Below are 21,257 nucleotides of genomic sequence, written 5' to 3' on the forward strand. Positions count from 1 at the left end.
TTGTTTGAATAAGTATCTTTTAATAAATTTTTCAATTTCAAAATTCGACATTTTTTGAAAATGACCCATAACAAACGTACAAGCAGACTATAAATTAAGATATACCAGCATCCAATTATGAACTTCTCTGATGAAAATTTTCATTTCGTTTGATTTCCAAAGATGACTATAGGTTATAGATATAATGACACTTTTGTCATATTCTGACCAGCATATTCTGATCAGTAGTCGAACAAGTACTATTAAAACGTAAAAACCGGGTCAAAGTCAAATTGCAGTCGAGTGTTCAAAATAAGATGTCAAAATATGAAAAGGCTCGTGTTCAGGTTATATTTTTGTCTTATGCATGACTGTTTATTATTACTGTCCTCGAATTAAAACTAGCTTTTCAATAACTGGGAGTACTCTCAAATCGTACTTGCATGGGTTTTTTCATACATGTACCAGTTAACACAACTTGTAATACAATTTTAATAATTAATGTTTACTTGTTTTTGTATTAAACCTAGTCTCACGATCTTTTATACATTGCATATACTCCTCTGATAAGTGTTTAGTATTACAATTAATTTTCACTTGTCCTCGTTCAAAGAGCAACTAAATTATTCTGTAAAAATATTTTCCTTCATTTAACTACATAACTACAAAATTATGTTATTTCTAGCTAACTGTGTACGTCGTTTTATTAAACACAATTTTGTCCCATGTTATAGTTGTCTTTCTAACATTGTTTGACATGTTGTATTTATATTGTGCCATACATAAAATGCAAGTTAATTTGCTTTGTTAATATTTCTCTTTGATCGAGTTAAGCCATTTCAATTGATACTTTATTCAGTGTCTTTTGGTGTTGTAGTGTTATAGTGCTGTTTCAGTTTAGTGTGAAGATTGACGCCAATTTAAAACGTTTTAACCCGATTCATTTGTGTGTTCCTGTTCTAAGGCAAAAACCTGTTGTTCAGTGGTTGTCGCTTGTTGGTGTGCTTCATAAGTGTTTCTCGTTTCTCGTTTCTTATATAGATTAGACTGTTGATTTCCTTGTTTAAATGCATTTATCGATGTCATTTTTTGGGGCCATTTGTAGCTTGCTGATCGGTGTCAGCCAATGCTCTGTGTTAAAGTCTTTGACCTTTCTTTTTATGGTTAACTTTTTTTTAAACAATTTTCGACTTGAGTTAAGAGGTGTCTCATTGGTACTCATACCACATCTTCTAATATCTATAAAATGGTTGAAAATTTATATTCATATGCAACACTACCTTAATAGTTGCAAGAAACTTATTTTCGTTTTTGTTCTGAAGATGATAACGTAGTGACATTTACCCGGTAGTTGTAATGCCTTAATGTCACCAAATACTGAAACTACTGATGCTTGATACGCGAGAAAAAAATATAGAATATTGGAAGCAGTTGAGCATATTCGTTATTAAGTATTGACGAATTTAATGTTATTCATTCGTAGATAGCATTTAATTAAACATCTAGAATAGTGGTTTATTTTAGGGAAACAAAACATAGTGTTGGCGCTTGACTTCAAAGTCTTATAATTACATCTGCAGTTATATCTATATTGTTTAAGTGACTCTCCAATGCCATGAAGAGCTTATGTTTGCATTGTTGATGCTACAGCAGAGAGTTAGTAGAACTAGTCTATATAAAAAAGGGCACACTAAGGAATGAAATATTCATTGCCAACTCTTTTCCGTCCAGAAACAAATTTAAGCACGCGAACGTTTCAAACTGCAATTGAATGATTAACACTTATTAAATTAGAGGGATTGCTAACATACTACAGTGAAAACAGTATTATTTTTTTTTTAAGAATTAAGAAATTCTTTACTCTATAAAAACTTGTGGAACATACATAACATTTGAATTGTTATTTACAACGTTTATCAATCTTACTGTTATGGCTTAAAATCAATTTGACAGAACAGTTATGTTTGGCCTAATTTAGTAGTTATAGGCATCTTTTATGTTTTGAAAGCCATTCCTGCTGGATATCCATAAGCTTGGTAGCTTGTGAAATTTCCGTAAACCCACAATCCGAATCTTTTTTTCGTTCTGTGTGTAATGTGATGTGGTCCGCTCGATATTGGGATGCTGAAACTACTGAAATGATGATCCTCCTCAGAAATACTAAAAATGTTTTTCAAATTCACGAAATCACCGTCAATTACAAATCCATCGACTGCGTTTGTTTGCACTGTTATGCTAATAAAACTTTCAAAATCTGTAGGAACCATGAAATCATACTCATACAGGTACTGGTTAATACCGGGAATAGTCATCATGAATGCACCTCCATGTCCATTTCGTAGCTGATGCGGGAAAATATGAACCATCATATCATTTTTAGATGACACGCATGAGATAGTTGTATGGAAATAATCCAGAAAGTCTCTAGATTCAAGTATGTTGCTGGTACGAATGTTACCATTCTTCAACACTACTACTGTATCATTTACAGCCATTACGCGAACTGTATTTTGCAATCGATACTTTAAATGTGGAATGATATATACATTATCGAGTTGATCTGAAGGTATTACCATTTCAATAAATGGCTGAGAGCTGCCTAATCCATTTATTAGGTTGTATACATTACCACTTACCACAACCACTGGCTTAGATGCAATGATTCTTGTTCCTGTCAAGTCTGATGTGTGCGATATCTGAAATGCTGTATACTTATTGATTACTAATGTTAATGTTTGATTGTTAGAATATTGCATATTGTCATATTCAATTGTTCCATCCTTTATTTTAAAGTGTATTCCTATAACTGTGTTTGAATACACTGAAGATACTGAAAATACACTTCTATAAGCGGAATTATATGGAGTGAACGAAGGAATTAAATATTCTGTTGATGTAAATCGAGTTGGAATAACAAGAAATCCTTCGGAAAAATGATTACGGGTAAATAAAAACCCAAAGAGGGTAATTGGGACATTGGAATGTATTTCAGTTCCAGCCTGATGTAAACCATTAGTCATTCTCACATTAGAATCAAGGATATAATGATTATTTATTGAATTTAAAGTTACTGAAACATTTTTATTATTTACGAAATAGAAAATTGATAAATGCCCCCTTCCGTTTACTGTTGGTAATATTCTTGGTGATGGGCTGCCGTATGCTTCTTGAAATATCACAATAAAATCCTTCTCTCTTCCATCTGTAAAAGGTTTTAACATTCAAAACTTTAAAATTGTTTATTACATGTAGAATTAAGAAATCAGGAAATTTATATAATGCATTAATATATGTTATATAAGATATGCGAAAATATTTTTTGCGGTGGCTTCATGGTAATAAACATTTCTATTTATTACGACAGACAAACAAGCTGATCAGAAAGATACATCATCTTCTTACAAATATGCATCATGTTTTGTGTTACAATCCTAAATAAAGTCGACGAAGATGGCATGTCATCGGCCACCGAAAGCCAAATTTCTTATGGATTTCAGGTGGTCGAATGTTCTAGGGTTCTGCACACGGTATCGTTGTCGCGCTTTCACAAACGCAAGGGTTCGAATCCCGACTTGAAAAGAACTTAAATTCGCTAACGCAAATTTGAAGATCTAACACATGTAAAAACGTTGGACAAAATTTTAGACAAATATATATTGGAACAGAAATTCGAAAGTTTTACTTGGCGATGTTTGTTTAAAAACATAATATTGATAAGCAGTGACAATGTAAGGGGATAAAGCTTTTTAATGGTTGAATGAACAGATATAATAGTCCAGTGATATTTTTTGTCAAGAAGACTCTAGTTTAGGACTTGAATGCACCCACCTAATATAACAGAGAGATACATTAAAAATCATTTGAAAGCTGTCTTAATTATCTATTTTCCCCTGATCTCCTTTTGTTTCAAATATTCAGCGTTGATCGTTCCTTGTGAAGGTAAATCCAGATTAGAAAAGCACGTCGTACGCATGACATTGATGCCGTGTTGTTTTATTTTGTAAAACAATCATGCGATGCAATTTCCATTCATTTAAGGTCAAAGTTCAAACACAATATCGTTTTCTTGTGCATTTAAGATAAGACATTTCAAAAAAGCAAATGTACCTTGTAGAACATGATACAATATTTTCAAGTGGTACAAAAATCAACACACCAGTTGCAAAAACAAAAATCTACAACTCTTAACAAGTTAAAAAAAGAAAATCAAAAATGGTGATTTTGTTCAATTTCAGAGATATTTGAAAGAGTAATAGACTGAATATTGGTTGAAAGAATGCAAATTGATCTACTTAGTTCTTCCTACGGATGCACACGAACTAAATTCCGAAAGTTTAACAGTTTGGTAAGTTTCTAAGGATTAAATAAGTTAGTATAAGTGTTAAATATATTTTATTATTGACCTTTCAATATAAAACTTGTGAATGTTCATAAATGATACGAACTGTTTCGATCGGTTTTATATTGAATTTGAAATTTATAGAAATATTGCAGGTCTTTCCACATAATATAAGACTAAGACTTTTTGGTAATAAGATAAACAAGGTAAAAAGAAACGCTTATTTATGAGAAAAGCTACATTTAACACCAAGTATAAGTATTCTATTTACTTGCAATCAAAATATAGGCGATTATAAGTTACTTGCAGTCCGGAAAATTTCACTTCCAATGTCATGTGATAGAATTTTTCATATTGATTTAAAAGATACATGGTTGCTATTGCTTTTTTATTTACAATATATGAAACATGGGCAAGTCGACGGTTGCCACACTTACAGCAAGATTTGCGGACTCTTTCGGAGCACCTGAGATTATCCCCAGTGCATGTTTAAATAGGTGGAGAAAGCCTATATGCCGAAGGAACCGACCATACATCGCAATGGCTGATAAGTGTGTCTTAACTTGAATACACTGTGATTTCTTAATCAATTTTTAAAACTTTCAAACTTCGACTGCAATCGTTCAATTTTAGTAACTAGGGATTCATTTTTTGGAAATATGATAATTACGTTATTAGGAATACCTGCATATTGACATTTGTCCCCAAGATAACCTTCAGCACACACACACGTATGTCTGTTGTCAGAAATCTGACAATTTCCACCATTTAAACACTGTTCAATAGCACAAATATCTGTGAAAATTCAAAGACAGATTTGATGTATAAAATTGAGAATGGAAATGGGGAATGTGTCAAAGAGACAACAACCCGACCAAATAAAAAACAACAGCAGAGGGTCACCAACAGGTCTTCAATGTAGCGAGAAATTCCCGCACCCGGAGGCGTCCTTCAGCTGGCCCCTAAACAAATATATACTAGTCTAGTGATAATGAACGCCATACTAATTTCCAAATTGTACACAAGAAACTAAAATTAAAATAATACAAGACTAACAAAGGCCAGAGGCTCCTGACTTGGGACAGGCGCAAAACTGCGGCGGGGTTAAACATGTTTTATGTTTACTTTAGGATATAATACAGCAAACTGTGATAAACGTGTACACTTAAGATATACCGGATTGTAAACTATTATATATACATATAAATAGTTTGACATGTACGATATGCGTGTGTTTGGTGTACATTTAGACGTTTTACTATGCTGATCGCAAAGAGTAACAACCGCAAGATAAATGATTTAATATGAATAAACAGTTTGTTTTTTCAGTCTTTATAAATATATTTTGAGGCGACGAAATTCTCAAATTGTGTGTTTTTCTTTATTGGTTTTTTTTTAAGTAGTTTAAAGTGAGATTTCTTGGGAATGCTTTGAACAGTACACTGTATGTTTTGAATAGCTTTGATTGTATTTTTTTTCTTTGGTACATGTACATAATGATAGAAACAATAAATCAACTCGAAAAATAGTATGCTTCAAATCTGTACTACGGAACATTAAATATAAAAACTAGATGGTCAATTATTGTTTTTGATGCAGTATGTTTTTATTTACACCCTTTCGCTAATTCTTTTTCAATCTTTGAAAATGAAGTTGGGAAACTCGACAAACTTTACGTAAAAGGATGAACCAACACCGGTCTGATAATAAAGATCCACAATTCAGGGTTCTTTATAATCATTGTAATCAACCGGACCATGATCCTTCGTTATCTATGAAAGTACGCATCATCGAGAAAATTTATCACCACACAAATAGTCCTGTACTTAGTACTCCTTTCCGAAAAGATAGAGAAAATTTCTGGATAAGGGAACTAGGTACTGCAATGCCATATGGTTGCAATGATTATGTCAAAAGAGTAGGAAATTTGTCAAGTCCAGCCTGCAGTGATGTTAATGTAATGAGTTTATTTAATACTACCTTACGAAACCGACGTAGTCATGGACAAAAACGTTACCATCGCCCTAATGTAAAAAAGTCTTCCAAATCGAGATCGGCCTCTGGAAGCTTTAATGACCTTCTTTCTCATCTACATCATCCGTTAGGGTTACATTACATTAGAATTATTCTTTTTTCACTGCCGGTTAATTTTCTAAAATGTTTGAGAGATTATGCACTTGACAAAGGAGGCACCAATACATTTTCTCCAATATACAGACTTGTCAGTATAATTTGTGATGTAGCTCTTTTCCGTCTCTTTAAACCAGTAAGATCGGAACCTTTACATGAGGAAAAGAGGAAATTCCTTCCTGTTTACTTTACCAATAGAGGAATTGATGCAATCAACATCAGCAACGTTCTACATAACAAGGAGGTAACATCTAAAATTCCTATTTGTTTTCAAAATCAGTCTGTTCCTATTGTATCCTACTGTTACACCAAAACCATTGCACCCAAAATATTTAACTATAAACAAGCATTACAGGACCTTGATTTAGAACAATACCTTAAAAAACCTCTGACATGTGACTGTTCCCACTCGCCTTACAATTACAGCCCCTCTGGCCATGTTATTACTGGGGATCTAAACATAATTCAACATGAAAATCTCCGTAAGGTGATTTCTCGTGGTCCTAAGTTTAGAGGACCCCAACACATCAATTGGAACCATAACTTCAAAATAATTATAGATTCCATTGAGGACTACGCCAGAGCATGGGCTAAACGAGAAGAAGTTCAACTTGACACTTTGTCAGAATGGGTCAAAACAATCAGGTCTCTGATAAAACGTCGCATTCATAAGTTGAAAAACTGTGTGAATGATCGACCTAAGTCCATTTTTAGTGACAAAGAGGTTGTAAAATGCCTATCATCTTTTCAAGATAAGTATGTTGTTCCTGCGGACAAAGCTTCAAATCATATTGTCTTTATATGTAAATCGTATTACTACGAGTGTCTTATAAAAGAATTAGGAATAAATGAGCACTCAGGTAATCCCACATACAAAAACATATCATTTGACAAGGATGAGATTTTGGCGAATCATAAGTCCTTCATGGTTTATATGAACATTGCATTGAACAACAAATCGGAGGACTTACCTTGTTTGTATTGGATACCTAAACTTCACAAAATTCCGTACAAGCAACGGTACATTGCCGGCTCATCTGCATGTTCTACTAAAGAATTGTCCATTAGATTGACTAAAATTCTGTCAGCAGTTAAAGAGGGTCTTCAGATATACTGTGAAACTGTTTACTCGCGTAGTGGTATTAACCATATGTGGATTCTTAAAAACTCTAAAGAACTTCTGGATAATTTTAAATCTCGGTCTTTTTCTGAAATTAGTTCTATTAAAACTTTTGATTTTTCAACCTTGTATACAACCATTCCACATATGAAATTGAAAAACCATCTAAAAGAAATAATTCACAATGCTTTTCATCATAAAAATGGTAGCATACGCTATAAATTTATCACTTTGGGATACCATAAGGCATATTTTGTTAATAAAGAACAAAAGGATAATACATACTACACAGAGGAACAAGTGATCAGTATGCTGGAATTTCTTATTGACAACATATTTGTTGAATTTGGAGGTAGACTTTTTCAACAAATCGTCGGCATTCCTATGGGAACAAACTGTGCGCCTCTCCTTGCCGACCTCTTCTTATTTTCATATGAATCGGAGTTCCTTCAGACACTTGTCAAAAACAAGAAGATCAAAGAAGCCAGGTTATTTAATTTCACTTTCAGATATATTGATGATGTTCTTTCCATTAACAATCCGAACTTTTCTGATTGGATTCCATTAATATACCCACCAGAACTAGAAATTAAAGAGACTACAGACACGGCTTCATCCGCCTCAATTTTAGACTTATACCTCGAATTTGACATACACAGTCATCTCAGTACCAGAATCTATGACAAACGAGACGATTTTAATTTTGAAATTATCAATTTCCCCCACCTAAGTAGTAATATACAAACTTCACCTGCATATGGAATATACATTTCCCAACTTATTCGGTATTCAAGAGCATGCAGCTCCTATTCAGACTTTGTTAAACATCACCAGTGTCTGAGCAGAAAGTTGATGAACCAGGGATATGTCAAAGAACGTCTCGTCCTTTTTCTAAAAAAGTTCATCGGAAGATACCAAGAACTTGTTGATAAATATTCTATATCAACTTTACAAATAATACAAGATGGTCTTGAAGTATAGATTTTGCGTACTGACGTTGGTTATCATCTTAATAACGTGTTATAGTATTCTTTTATTTGTCTTTATTAATATTACTTTTACTGTTAAGTCAGTTTTTTGAGATATTCATTTGACGTGACTCTGTGCTTTTGTAAAACTTCATACTTTGAACGACAAAATTATTTCATTTATTAATCTTACTTTTACTTATGGATCGTGACATACTTTGAATGACAAAACATTTTATTCATTAATTCTACTTCTTCTGTTAAGTCTGTTTTTTAGGATATACATTTGACGTGAAACTGTACTTATGTATCCCGTCAAACTTTGAACCACATAATTATTTTATTTATTATTATTACTTTTACTGTTAAGTCTGTTTTTTGTTATTTCTACTTTACGTGACTCTTCATTTATGTATGCCGTCATACTTTGAACGACAAAATTATTTTATGTCTACCTGTGCGAATTTCAAACGCGCAATTTTACACCAGTACTGAAAACCTTCCATCCTTTACGGGTAGACTTTAGATAGATAAATAAAATCGTATAAGATAAGCAAAATGAGTATGTTAAATTTGATGTATGCCTTTTTGTGCTTCTTCGTTACATTTGTTGTTTTACAGTGATTAAGATGATAACACAATATTGACTGATGTACCCCTATTTTTGACATTTTTACTCTTTGAGTATGTTTGTTTTGTTCATGCATCGTTGACAATGTAATGGAATTTGATACGACTGTCATACAAGTGAAAGGTTTAGCTAGCTATAAAACCAGGTTCAATCCACCATTTTCTACATTAGAAAATGCCTGTACCAAGTCAGGAATATGACAGTTGTTATCCATTCGTTTGATGTGTTTGGACTTTTGATTTTTGCCTTTTGATTTTGGACTTTCCTTTTTGAATTTTCCTTGGAGTTCAGTATTTTTGTGTTTTTACTTTTGGAAATACAAATTTATTAATGTATAACGAACAGTTTCTTGTTCGATAATCTTTTTTAAGATTGTTTCGGTTAGTGATTGTTTTTTGGGGAATTTTCTTTTTCTCCCTGAACGAGTGATAGTAAATATTGAGCAAAATGTGTTTTTTTTTCGTATAGGATTGTCGTAAAAATAAGCAAAACGTAAACAATGATATATTACTTTTTGCACATGCTGCTTGTGTCCAATATTCCATGAGATCACATTGGCAGGTTCCTCTAATACAATGCAGCGTGTCTTGACACTGGACTGATTCTTGACACTGTGAAGTCATATTTCTTTCTAAAACGACCAATTCCGGTGAGAAAGAATAAATATGAAACAAACAAAAAAACATGTTTAACCCTGTTTCATCTCCTAATATTTGTCAATTCTCTTCTGTACAATGTTTAAGTTATGTATAAACATAAATTTTAAAAATTGAATGAAGTCCCCCTTTTACCTACTACATTGTACATTCAAAAATGTTATCTAAATTTATTGAGGTAACGCAACGTTTAACCGTTCCTCTTGAGAATGAATTCCTTTTTTAAAATTTTGCTATCGAAGGTCGGTGATTTTGTCTTAGCACTCCGGCTACCTCAACAACAACAAATAACCGCCACACACAAAAATTAAGACTGAAAGTGACGATAAGTACAAGTAATAAATGAATCAACGATACAATTAAAAACGTATCACTGAAAAGACTTCAAATAAATTGGTGGTCATCGCGCTACTTCCCTAAAAATTAAACAAGAAGAATTTCTTTGATCTTATAATTTTGCTACCTTTGAATTATATGTGAAATTGAGACTGTAATTGTGGAATGTGTAAATAAAACAACAACAATCTGACCATAGAGCAGGCAACAGCCAAATGCCGCTAATGGGACATGCAAGACTAACAAAGGCTAGAAGCTCCTGACTTGGGACAGAGACGCAAAAATGCGGCGGGGTTAAACGTGTTTTTTTAAGATCTCAACACTCCCCATATAACTCTACCCAATGTATAAAAAAACAAACACACAAAAATACGCACAGTAAAAGTCAGTTGAAGAGAAGCCCAAGTTCGATGGCAAAATAGGTAATAAAAGAAACTTAACAAAATGACAATAATACATACATTAACAAAGGACTACTAGTAGTTACTGACATGCCAGCTCCAGACTTCAATTAAAAATATTGAAATAAAATGTCTTCATCATATGAAAATCACAATCACAGTTCCTTCCATTGGAGATTGATTATTAAACCATCATAAAATATATGAAAATAATATAACCCGTGTCATGCCAACAATTGGGATGGTGTTCTCAAAAGTAACCTAAGATTCGTCCTAAGTCAAAGATTAGACAAATTTTACGATGGACTTAGGATCAGACTAGGACACTCTTAAGTTGTGTCCCGAAGCTATCTCAGGCGCATCTTATGTTAGGACGTCCTCAATTTATCCTATGTACGAAATTTTAAATAGTTTAAGTAATTGTTTGATAAAACATTTATTAAAGACGAAACCAATAAATACAATTATTTATCAAATTTCATAATAACCTGTTTTAAATTATAATGCATGAGTTCAAATGTAGTTTTAAAAAAAATATCAGAAAGGATTGTGATTTAAACTGGAAAACAACTTGTTTTGAAATGAGAATATTGAATGCGTAGTGTCATCGTATCGTAAAACACGCAGTTGAAAGTTTAAAATCATGCACAATTTCTTTATACGAGTTAATAACCGATGGCACGTTTCATTTTATGTTCATCTTCACGTAAAAAAAAATAGAAAAATGCATGCACACAACGTTAGTGTGAAGATGTGATCTTGTTAAGACACATAATTAGGTTTCCTAAAGTTAGGACGAACATTGTGATATATCCTATGTAAAGAGAGCTCCGAGACCACCACTTAGGACAAAGGCATATCATAACTTGGTCTTAGGACACGTCTTAATCCTAAGATAGCTTCGGGAACACCACCCTTGGTTGTTAAATGAATGTGTTTAATTCCGATGCAAAAACCCTATAAGTGAATCAATATTAAAACCAAAATATGCAATCTTTAATGACCTGACAACAGTATCGTCACTATATCCCTTCTCAATATGTACATACTCTTAAAAGTACTCTAATCAGAAATTCATCCTTGCTATACTGTACTTGCCATTTTATCTCTATTGTAATGTGTGTCTTTTATTATTTGTGTTATGTTGTAATCTTTTTCGTTAACACGCGTTAGTTAAATATCAGTATACGTTTCTTGTTTTACATATATATATAAGTCATGCCGTCGCGATAATTTCATTCTAGATATGGCTTGAATTGTGGGTAATGGAATATAATGTTAACTAATATGACTCTTACTTTTCTCGCATAACTGTCCATCCCAGAAGTCCTGTTCACAACAAACACAATGATTTGTTATGCACTGTAGCGTTGCTTTACATTCGAGTGAGGAATTACAGAGGGCATGCTCATCTTTTTCTGAAAGAATATAATAATTATTAATATCTGATGTATAATTAAGCATATCAATTATCAAAAGACGTCCGATTGTTAAGTTTGGTAAATATGTTATCAAACAGAATAATGACTTTTTGTCTAATCTTATTTTTTGTACTTCGTATTAAAACTGATTAATTCACATTATCATATGTTCACTCAATTGAAGATTCGACCAATAAAATAAACTCGATATTATTGTTGAATTTACAATTGTTAGTTTACCCTGTTCGCAGTAAGATGTGTTCGATTCCGATCTTATTTTTTAAGAATTAGTAGTTTTGTTAACGTAAAGTCGTTGGTTGTCTCTCGGTGATCAAGTAACGTCTTCTTATAAAACTGATCACCATGATATAGCCATGGATGCTGAAGTTATACACTAAAATCAAGTAAGCAAATAGTTTAGAGTTTAACGTATTAACCACGTTCCAGTTAATGTAAACATTTCAGTTTTCGGTTTATGCCGAAGTTCTGCATAGAAAAATGTTAACTTGTAATAAATGTTGGCATTGTAATCGAATCTCAATAAACAACGTATAGGTGCTGAACCAAACGTAGTTAGGCTAATGAAGAAACAACTGTTTTTTTTTGTGAAGCTTCATCACAGTAACAGCTTTCTGTTGCTTTTTAGTATAGAGGTTAAATTAGACAAGATGAAGATAATTTAAGCCGTATTTCATTAATAATGTTCTCAGTAGGGCTTTCTAATCTGGACCAAAATATGTCGGATAATACATACTTATGGAGCACGCTGAACCGGTCCAGTAGTCGGATGATGCACACTGACATACACTCCTAGCACAGTATAGAGTAGTATCACATTCCCCTTCTTTCATACATACATTGTTTACAGATTTTCCTAAAACAGAAAACATGCATCATCTTATATATGTTTAAAGTAATGTAATGAGAAGTGTAAAAATATTCAAAACTAGTAAAATTCATAGCAAGAATAGATTAAAAAAGTGGTTCTAGTAGGATGATGTTTCAAATTGACTAAACACACATTTCGGACTTCAATGCCAAATAGGAAATGAAGCAACTGTTAATATTACTAATGCACGTTTTAGTTGCCATATTTGTTTGTTTCATTGTTCTGAATGGTACTCCTTATTCAATCATTCTAAGTTGGTTTTTTTAAGCTTAATTGATGTACATGTTTGTTTTACAGTCTTTTTTATCATTTATTTTGTAAATTATATTTCCAATGCGATTTCTTAACTATTATAAAATTACCGGTGTTAATAACCTTAATAGCACTTTTACATAAATTATGCTCAAAGTTAAGTTGACAAACACATACTTCTTTTTGCTGATAAGCTAATAACAATGACGTACATTTTACTAATGTGAATAGTGAACAAGAATAAACAATTCAAGTAAAGTCAGGGCAAATTAGTACATAAATGTAATCAAACATCTAAATTAAGAAAAAAGATACCATCAGCAAGAAATGAACAACTGATAATGCCATGCCAAAAACAGAAAAAGATCGCAGACAAACAATAGTATATAAAACAAAACATAGAAAACTAACGAACACGAACCCCACCAAGAACCTGAGCTTATCTTAAAGATCAGCTTCCCCGAAAGAAAAGCAGATGCGGCTGAAAAGGTGGTACTAGTAAAAAAAATCTCAAAGCAAAATCTGCGATTTGTTTATTAATGAATTGATATAAGAACCCTATCAAAATAGGAACAATTATCATTTATTTCATGTTTGAATGTTCTAAAATTATTCAAAGTCATATACATATGTATCTGCACTTGCATGAGATTAATTTCTAACCGACGCAGTTCATTTGAAGGAAATTGTATATTTCATAAGGTAGCTCATTTTACTGTACCATGAAAGACATTATTTAAGAAGAATTCTTCTTATCAATAGTTCAGATAAAGCTAATACTTGTCAACAGGTTCAACGTCATAAGTCGGTCAAAAAAGAATTCAAAAGCCAATTATTTGATTATTTGGAAGGACCTATACTGATTTTATTCTGATAATAATTATTTTTTCTTCTGCCACTTTTATTTATTGTATGTAATTTTGTTTAGCAAAATATCGCTTAGAAGTTTGGAATATGATATCGCACAGTTTATATATATGCACCTTTGAAATTGACCCTGTTTAAACGTATATTTTTCTTTGTGTGTGTTATCTGTTTCTGTGTGTGTTAGTTACATTGTAGTGTTGTGTCGTTGTTCTCCTCTTATATGTACGCGTTTCCGTCAGTTTTAGTTTGTTACCCCGATTTTGTTTTTTGTCCATGGATTTATGGAGTTTGAACAGCGGTATACTACTGTTGCCTTTATTTATCTCCCATACACTGGGTTTTTCTATTTATTTTATCTCCTCCGTAACCAAAAATGACAACGACATATTCTTTTTCATATTCGTTTGTTACTTTCTCAGAAATGTTATAGGAATTATTGCCCACGAAATGTTTTATTTTAATGTGAGTATCTGCTAACTGTTGGGAACATATGACCTTGCAAAATGTCGATCGGAAGTAATTTTTGGAGAACCGGAAGTAGTTTTTTGTACTTATTTTAAGGAAAAGTATCTAGAAACCATATATTTTTAAATGGGCATTTATAAACCTATAATAAGAGACCAGAAATGACATTCTTGAAACCGGAAGTAGCAAATAATTCCCTTTTTACAGTCATACATATGAAAGTATTTACAAACTATTTATTTTTGGAATCACTGTGAACATGGTGAATATAGCTATCATTTGAGACCGGAGTTATATTCTCTCAACGGAGAATATGCCATGATCGCCCCTATTTCAGACAAAAGCATATAGAAACCATTTATGTATTGAGTCATTAGGACAAAACATATGATTTGACGCCAAAAGTTTCGAGTAAACCAGATGAAGCTTCTTATCAATTTTTAGAAAAATTATGTGGAAAGATCTTTAGTCCTTCTCTGATTTTTTAAAAAACAAAAAAATTAAGTTTTAAAGGACCATTGTCTACCTTTAACTATACAAATAATTTTAGGATTAAAGTCAAATAAACGTATTTTGACATGACTACTCGTTGATTTTGTCTATTTCTTTTCTTGCTGGTATATTTAATTGTATAAGGCAATGTAAAGATAGAAGGTGGACTTTAAATCGAATATCTCACTTGGGGAACATTTTGAGTTGTCCCAGTATTCTGATTTTGAACATTGACAGAGTGATTCCCTACATTCCAAATTTTCTGCGCATTCGATAAAAGAACTACAAGAGTGTCCATCACCATGTTCTGTAATATAAAATTTGCTGTATTGTCAAACTTCAAAAATCACTGGTTCATTAGCAAAAGGAATAATACAGTGTTGATCAAAATAACAAGATTAATAGCATAATGCAAAGACAACACTTTTCAAATTACTTGCTTGAAATACAATTGTAAGTACCGTAGATTATTGACAGGCTTTTCGTTTTACAAATAACATGGTAATTAATTGGTTGAATGGTTTTACTAAGTCTTTTATTTTCCATGTTGAGTTTTATAAACTGTAGTTTATGTTTTGTTATTTTTCCTGTTTTGCCATCGGATTGTCAGATTTTTTATGAGTTATAGATTAAAATATCCAACTTTGCCTCTCTCGTAGAATGTCAGTAGCTTCAATGTGCATTGTTTTATTCAAAACGCATATAATAAGACATTGAATGCCTTTTTGTACATTAAATATCTTTAAGTTTTGTTTTAAATTTATGTTAGAATCAATGTTAGTCTTGTAATAACCAATACTTACTAAATAAACATTTGCTTCCATTCCAAAATAAATCAATAGGACATTGACATACTCCATCCTCGCACAAAAGTTTTCCTCCACATTCGTTTGAATTTGTACACGTGTCATTAGATTTCTTTTCTGTAAAAATGTATGACGAAATTGTAATTGCAACAAGTATTTCATTGAAATTTTAATTAAATTGGTTCATTAATTGATTGTTAGTTACGTAATATCCAAAGGTAAATATTTCATACATGATAAAGATGAGATCAAATTTACAATATATACAATAGGTTAGTTCTGTAATAGGGGACGTCCGTAATGAAGCTTGGGATGTATAGACTGACCTGGTAAATGTTGGTTAATTGCATGGAAAAAAGAAATGTTGCCTTGCGACAGACCACCTACGGAACACTGAAAGAGATTTTACAATGGTTATTAATGTGCAGAGAGAGAGTGGCACTCTCTACATGAGTCATCGGATTAAATATCCCATTTCTGACCTGACGTTGCTGCATAAGTGTACATATCGCAGTCATACGAACGCGACACTTTGATAAGGGTATTACCGCCGGTCCAAACAGTGATACTTGAGGAGCTGAGAGATTAGATAAGAGGGAAGTGTCGTAAGAACATCTTTTGTTTTCTCACTGTGAACTCACTGTAACGTCAAAGATACAAGAAGAAACTATAAAACGGTTGCAGGATATAAAAAACATTGAATTAAAAAAAAAAAAAACAGTCTAATACTAACCATTAAACGAAAAAAAATATAGTGGCCATCAAACTACCAATCACACTGAATTACAAGCTGTTGGCTTAGAACAGATTCATGTTAATTTTTGTGGGCGTTCAATGAGGCTCCCACAGGGTACCCCCCTCAGGTCGCAAGGTCGCTTTTAAATTCGTCACAAGGTCGCGAGGTCGTTTTTAAGGGAAATATACAGGTCGCAGGTCGTTTTTTTTTCCAACATAGAGGTCGGAAGTCGTTTTTATATTTAAAGGGTCCATTTAATGTGACTTGGGGTGGGTTGTTCTTGTTTTGTTTGAGGCCATCAAGAGATGGCCGTCTGTAAGTGAGAAGTTCCTGCTCTATTGAAGTTCGTGTTGTCAGCTCTAGATTTATTTTTTGTGTGGCATTTAATGATTAATATGTGATGTCTTCGTGCCATTAACCCATATCCGTTCTTTTCCATATTGAGACCAAAAAAATTACTTGAACTTTTTGATTTTTCAGAACAGTAGTTTCAACCAAACATTCGGTATTTCACTAATCCAAACCAATATTCATATTGAGCAAGTTCCCAGAACTCTTACAAAATTACCGGGGATGTAGAGCTGGATTTTTCTACTGATACTTTGAACACGATCTATAGACTGATGGCAACAAGGAAATGTCTTGAATACAGGTGTCCCCCGCTTGGCGCTTATGTCCATTTTCGGTGTGACTCTCCAATTTTTACACAGTTGTTAGTCCATATCATGATAAATTCAAAGTACGGTTCAAATTTTCGACTTACAACTTTTTAGGAAAACCGAAAAACTATATTTACCGCAACAATGTTGTCTGGACATAAAACATGAAACTGATCATCAACTTAACTAGGATACATTTGTTTCTTTGGAGCAACTTAAATCTTTTTTAAGAAACAAAAATGGTCCAAAACTTGACAATTGATAACTTATCTTAGGCTCTAGAAACAAAGAAACGTAGACTTTTAATCGACTATAGATACAAAAAGGGTCACGAATAGTTCAAAATTGATTATTTGAAAATTGCATGTTGATTTAAGATGAAAATCGAACTTAACTTGTACTTTATAGTGCTAATACCACAGTCCCCACTAGGCCACAATCGTACTACGATCTGTAAAAAAATGCAAATTTTGATAATCGTAGCACGATCGTGTAGATCACAGTAAGGTCGTATCACGGTCGTGGTGAGGTCTTCAAGATCGTCATGAGGGTGACCAACTTTGAACATGTTCAAAACAATCGTAGTGTGGTCGTGTCGACATCAGGTCGTAGAAGAAACGTAGTGAGATCGTACTCAGGTCGTAGTAATATTGCAAAGGTTGCCGTACCATCGTAGCGAGACCGTAGCGAAAGCGTGATTTTATTCGGAGAGACAGCTGCACTACGATATCACAGCGACGTTATTACGACCTCACTACAACCATCACGTTCTCACCGCGACCAAACTACGCTTCCACTACGACTATACCACGTTTACACCACGCTGTGCAAGACCATAGTACGATTCTAGCACGCCCTTGCCGTCCTCATCACGCTCTCCTTACGACCTGACTACTTTCATACTACGACCAACATTCTCATTGTTAATTGTACATAAAAATATTATTTATCTCCAGGTTTGTTTTGTTTGTATGTAGTTCTTGTCCCTTTTTTTCTAATGGCTCAACCATATATAGATTATACCGTTCGTGTTTCCGTTTGAATGGTTTAGAACTAGTTATTTGTTGGGACCTTTATAGCCTTTCCGTGTGAGTCAAGGCTCCGTGTTGAAGGCCGTACGTACCTTTGCCTATAATGGTTTACCTTTATAAATTGTTACTTGGATGGAGAAATATCTCAATGGCACTAATAACGCATGTTCCTATATCTATTGACACATCTATGTCATCTTTGCTATCGTTCACTAAAATATCGTCATTTGAGTTTCATGGAACAGCAAAAGGTTGAAATTTAGGTTGGATTGGTCGGTCCGAGATCTCTGCTTGATAAAAATTCGTTACTATCAGAGCTCTTTCTGCCTCTACATCACCCTACCACTACGCCCATGTGTTCGTTAACATTTTGGTGGTATGACTGTATTGTTTCCAAGAAATCTATGTACATGTATTAATCAGAAATAGAAGGAATGGAATGGTGTTGATATGGAACACGATGTTGACGTTATCACAGATAACGTAGTAAGATCGCGGTATGAACGTACAATAATCGCAGTAAAAGCATGGTAAGAACGTACTATAATCGCAGTAAAGGCGTGATAAGAACGTACAATAATCGCAGTAAAAGCGTGGTAAGATCGTGTTGCAATCGGACAACTCGTGGTATGGTCGTAGTGAGAACGTGATGAGCGTAGAAAGATCTTCAATCTCTCCATAACCCAGGGAACCGATGTTACAGTCAAGCGATATAACAAACTGTAAATCAATTAGAAACTTATATAAATTTGCCTACAGCCCTCGTAATCTTTTTATCGAGAATGATGAATTTGTTGTATGACTATAGTTTAAGCTTACTAGTTACACATATATTTCCATTCCAGTAGTTCGTCTGTGCACACTGACAGGTATCATATATGCAAAACAAAGTTGTCTCACATTCTGTAGTTTGCTTACATTTGGATTTAAAAGTTTTCTCTAGAAAAAATATTAAAGTACAAAAACATATGTCAGTAATGACAGTGTAATATACAATCTACTAGTAATTATATCGCAAAACTTATATGTCTCATATTAGTATCTACATTATTATCCTTTTTGTTAGTCGAATTATCGTAGTTATTTCAGTGCATTAATGCAGTCTGCTTATTCCAATGCAGACTAATACAAACCTATGTCTAGAGGGCAAAGTCTAGTTATTTGGTTATACATGTTCATGTTAATATAGAAATAAAATTGATGTGAAATGATAAGCTTGCTAAACATGTTGTTTGTGAGTTTGTACAGGGCAAAATAAAATGAATCATTGAAAATCAAAATTATTTCTATCATTTGATATAATTCAAATGATATAATATGACGTGACAAAAACAAAAACAAATACATACATATCAACAGTCTTTCCATAAACATGTATATTGTATATTGTATTACCTCCATTGCAGTTGGTTCCATTCCAGATGTGGTTTTCGCTACATTGACATTGTTCATTAAAACAAACCAGCTTTCCAATACACTGATGTGTAGTCTCACACGAGGAATTGATAGTCAATCCTTAATAAAAAATAAATGATAGCTATATTTAAAAGCAAGCATAAAAGTATGGCAACATGTCATTATAGAAATAAAGATGCTAAAAAGTTGTTTTGTTTGTGTTGATAAAGAACACAACAAATTCTTAGTTGTAATAAAAATCTTATACAACCACTAGTTTTTATTATTTTTTGTACATTTTAATTGATGTTATTCATGAAATATGATGAATATAAGATATGAGTTATTAGATTGTTGATAGCATTCTTAAAAATTCCTGTATTTCTCCTTTGAATGAAAATAAATGCACCTTTTTAATCAATGCAAATGCCTTCGGAAATTTATTTTATTAAAAAAAAATACAAAGTTGAAATAGTTTTAAAATAAATATGCATAGGCTTATATAAATGTTGAATAAGAAGGCATTTTTTTCTTTGTTAAATTAAAAATTATTATTTCAAGTACTTATTGTACACCAAGATGATTTATTTTTATCAGAAAATATGATAAATTCTAGAGAAAAAATCTTCAATACTGTTTGCATTGTTTATAAATTCATTCACCAATACTACTTCTTTTTTATAAAACTAATAAATGCACTGTTGTTAATAATCAGTTATTTTAATTGACTCTTAGTAAGATATCTTTTATAAAATTTTAATGAAACATGGATAAATATTCATAAAACGGATTTTTTTGTATTCAATAAAAACACGAAAAAAGCAAGTATTTCATCATTTCATTAAAATTTGAAGAATCAATGGATATAGTTGTTTTTGTACATCATGTACATAGGGATATGGTCTAAAAATGGGATGTTTTTGCAGAGAAAATACATTTCATATTATGCTTGCATTTATTAGAATGTCTCACGTGTGTGATTGTATCTTTAGCCTCTTTTTCTCGTATTATTATTTTTTTATTGACAATGATTTACTGAAATTTGCAATACTTTAGTATTTGATTTTTAAAGCAATTTCAGCAAATCGGATAGATATTAGTCTGACTCGATGACGTAGGTTTGATGCGAACGTGATTGTTCTGTATATGATTGATGACTGCTGACTGATCACTAAAATTGTAACCAATAAATTTGGAAGTTCTGTGCTTGTGTTTGTATGTCTTTCGGTCAGTAATAGCAATATTATAATGTAATGCTGTTGTTATTCCGTTCATGCATATTTTATTTTTTAAATTTAGAGCAACATATTAATCGATTAAATCAATTGTTCGAAGAAAGCGATGATAATAGATTATCGTTGGTAATTTCAAAGAAATTGATTTTCTCACTAGAGCCGGTACGGCGATAGTTAGAAAATCGTGCAGCCTTAGTTTTGAGCGATAATTTTTAATATTACTCTGAGATAGGAAATTATCAGTCAGTAAGATCAAAGGAACATTTTGTAAAATAGCGATCACTACAAATCACTACAAAAAATCTGGAGCAGGAAATCACCGACTCAGATGAGTATATGTACGAACTTGATTGTAAAATTTGACAAGTTCGGAAATTTATTAAGTCCTTTGAAAGAAATACTAAAATTTCGCATGATACTTTTGGTCCTTCAACGAGCAGACTTAACCC

At 32.6% G+C, this 21,257-nt stretch overlaps 1 protein-coding gene across 1 annotated transcript in view; it reads right to left on the reverse strand.

The window, feature by feature from the left end:
* Window positions 1-1,528: 1,528 nt before the first annotated feature.
* Window positions 1,529-21,257, reverse strand: part of LOC143079839 (uncharacterized) — a 33,203-nt gene continuing 13,474 nt past the window's right edge. The window contains exons 2-10 of the mRNA XM_076255468.1: window positions 19,574-19,693; window positions 18,998-19,117; window positions 15,750-15,869; window positions 15,134-15,253; window positions 12,736-12,855; window positions 11,859-11,978; window positions 9,679-9,798; window positions 5,003-5,113; window positions 1,529-3,181 (exon numbers count right to left, since the gene is read on the reverse strand). Of these exons, the coding sequence (XP_076111583.1) occupies window positions 1,974-3,181; window positions 5,003-5,113; window positions 9,679-9,798; window positions 11,859-11,978; window positions 12,736-12,855; window positions 15,134-15,253; window positions 15,750-15,869; window positions 18,998-19,117; window positions 19,574-19,693 (2,159 nt within the window). The 3' untranslated portion in view covers window positions 1,529-1,973. The remainder of the gene's footprint in view (window positions 3,182-5,002; window positions 5,114-9,678; window positions 9,799-11,858; window positions 11,979-12,735; window positions 12,856-15,133; window positions 15,254-15,749; window positions 15,870-18,997; window positions 19,118-19,573; window positions 19,694-21,257) is intronic.

The sequence above is a fragment of the Mytilus galloprovincialis genome, chromosome 6 (genome assembly GCF_965363235.1).
Source record: "Mytilus galloprovincialis chromosome 6, xbMytGall1.hap1.1, whole genome shotgun sequence".
Classification (NCBI taxonomy): domain Eukaryota; kingdom Metazoa; phylum Mollusca; class Bivalvia; order Mytilida; family Mytilidae; genus Mytilus; species Mytilus galloprovincialis.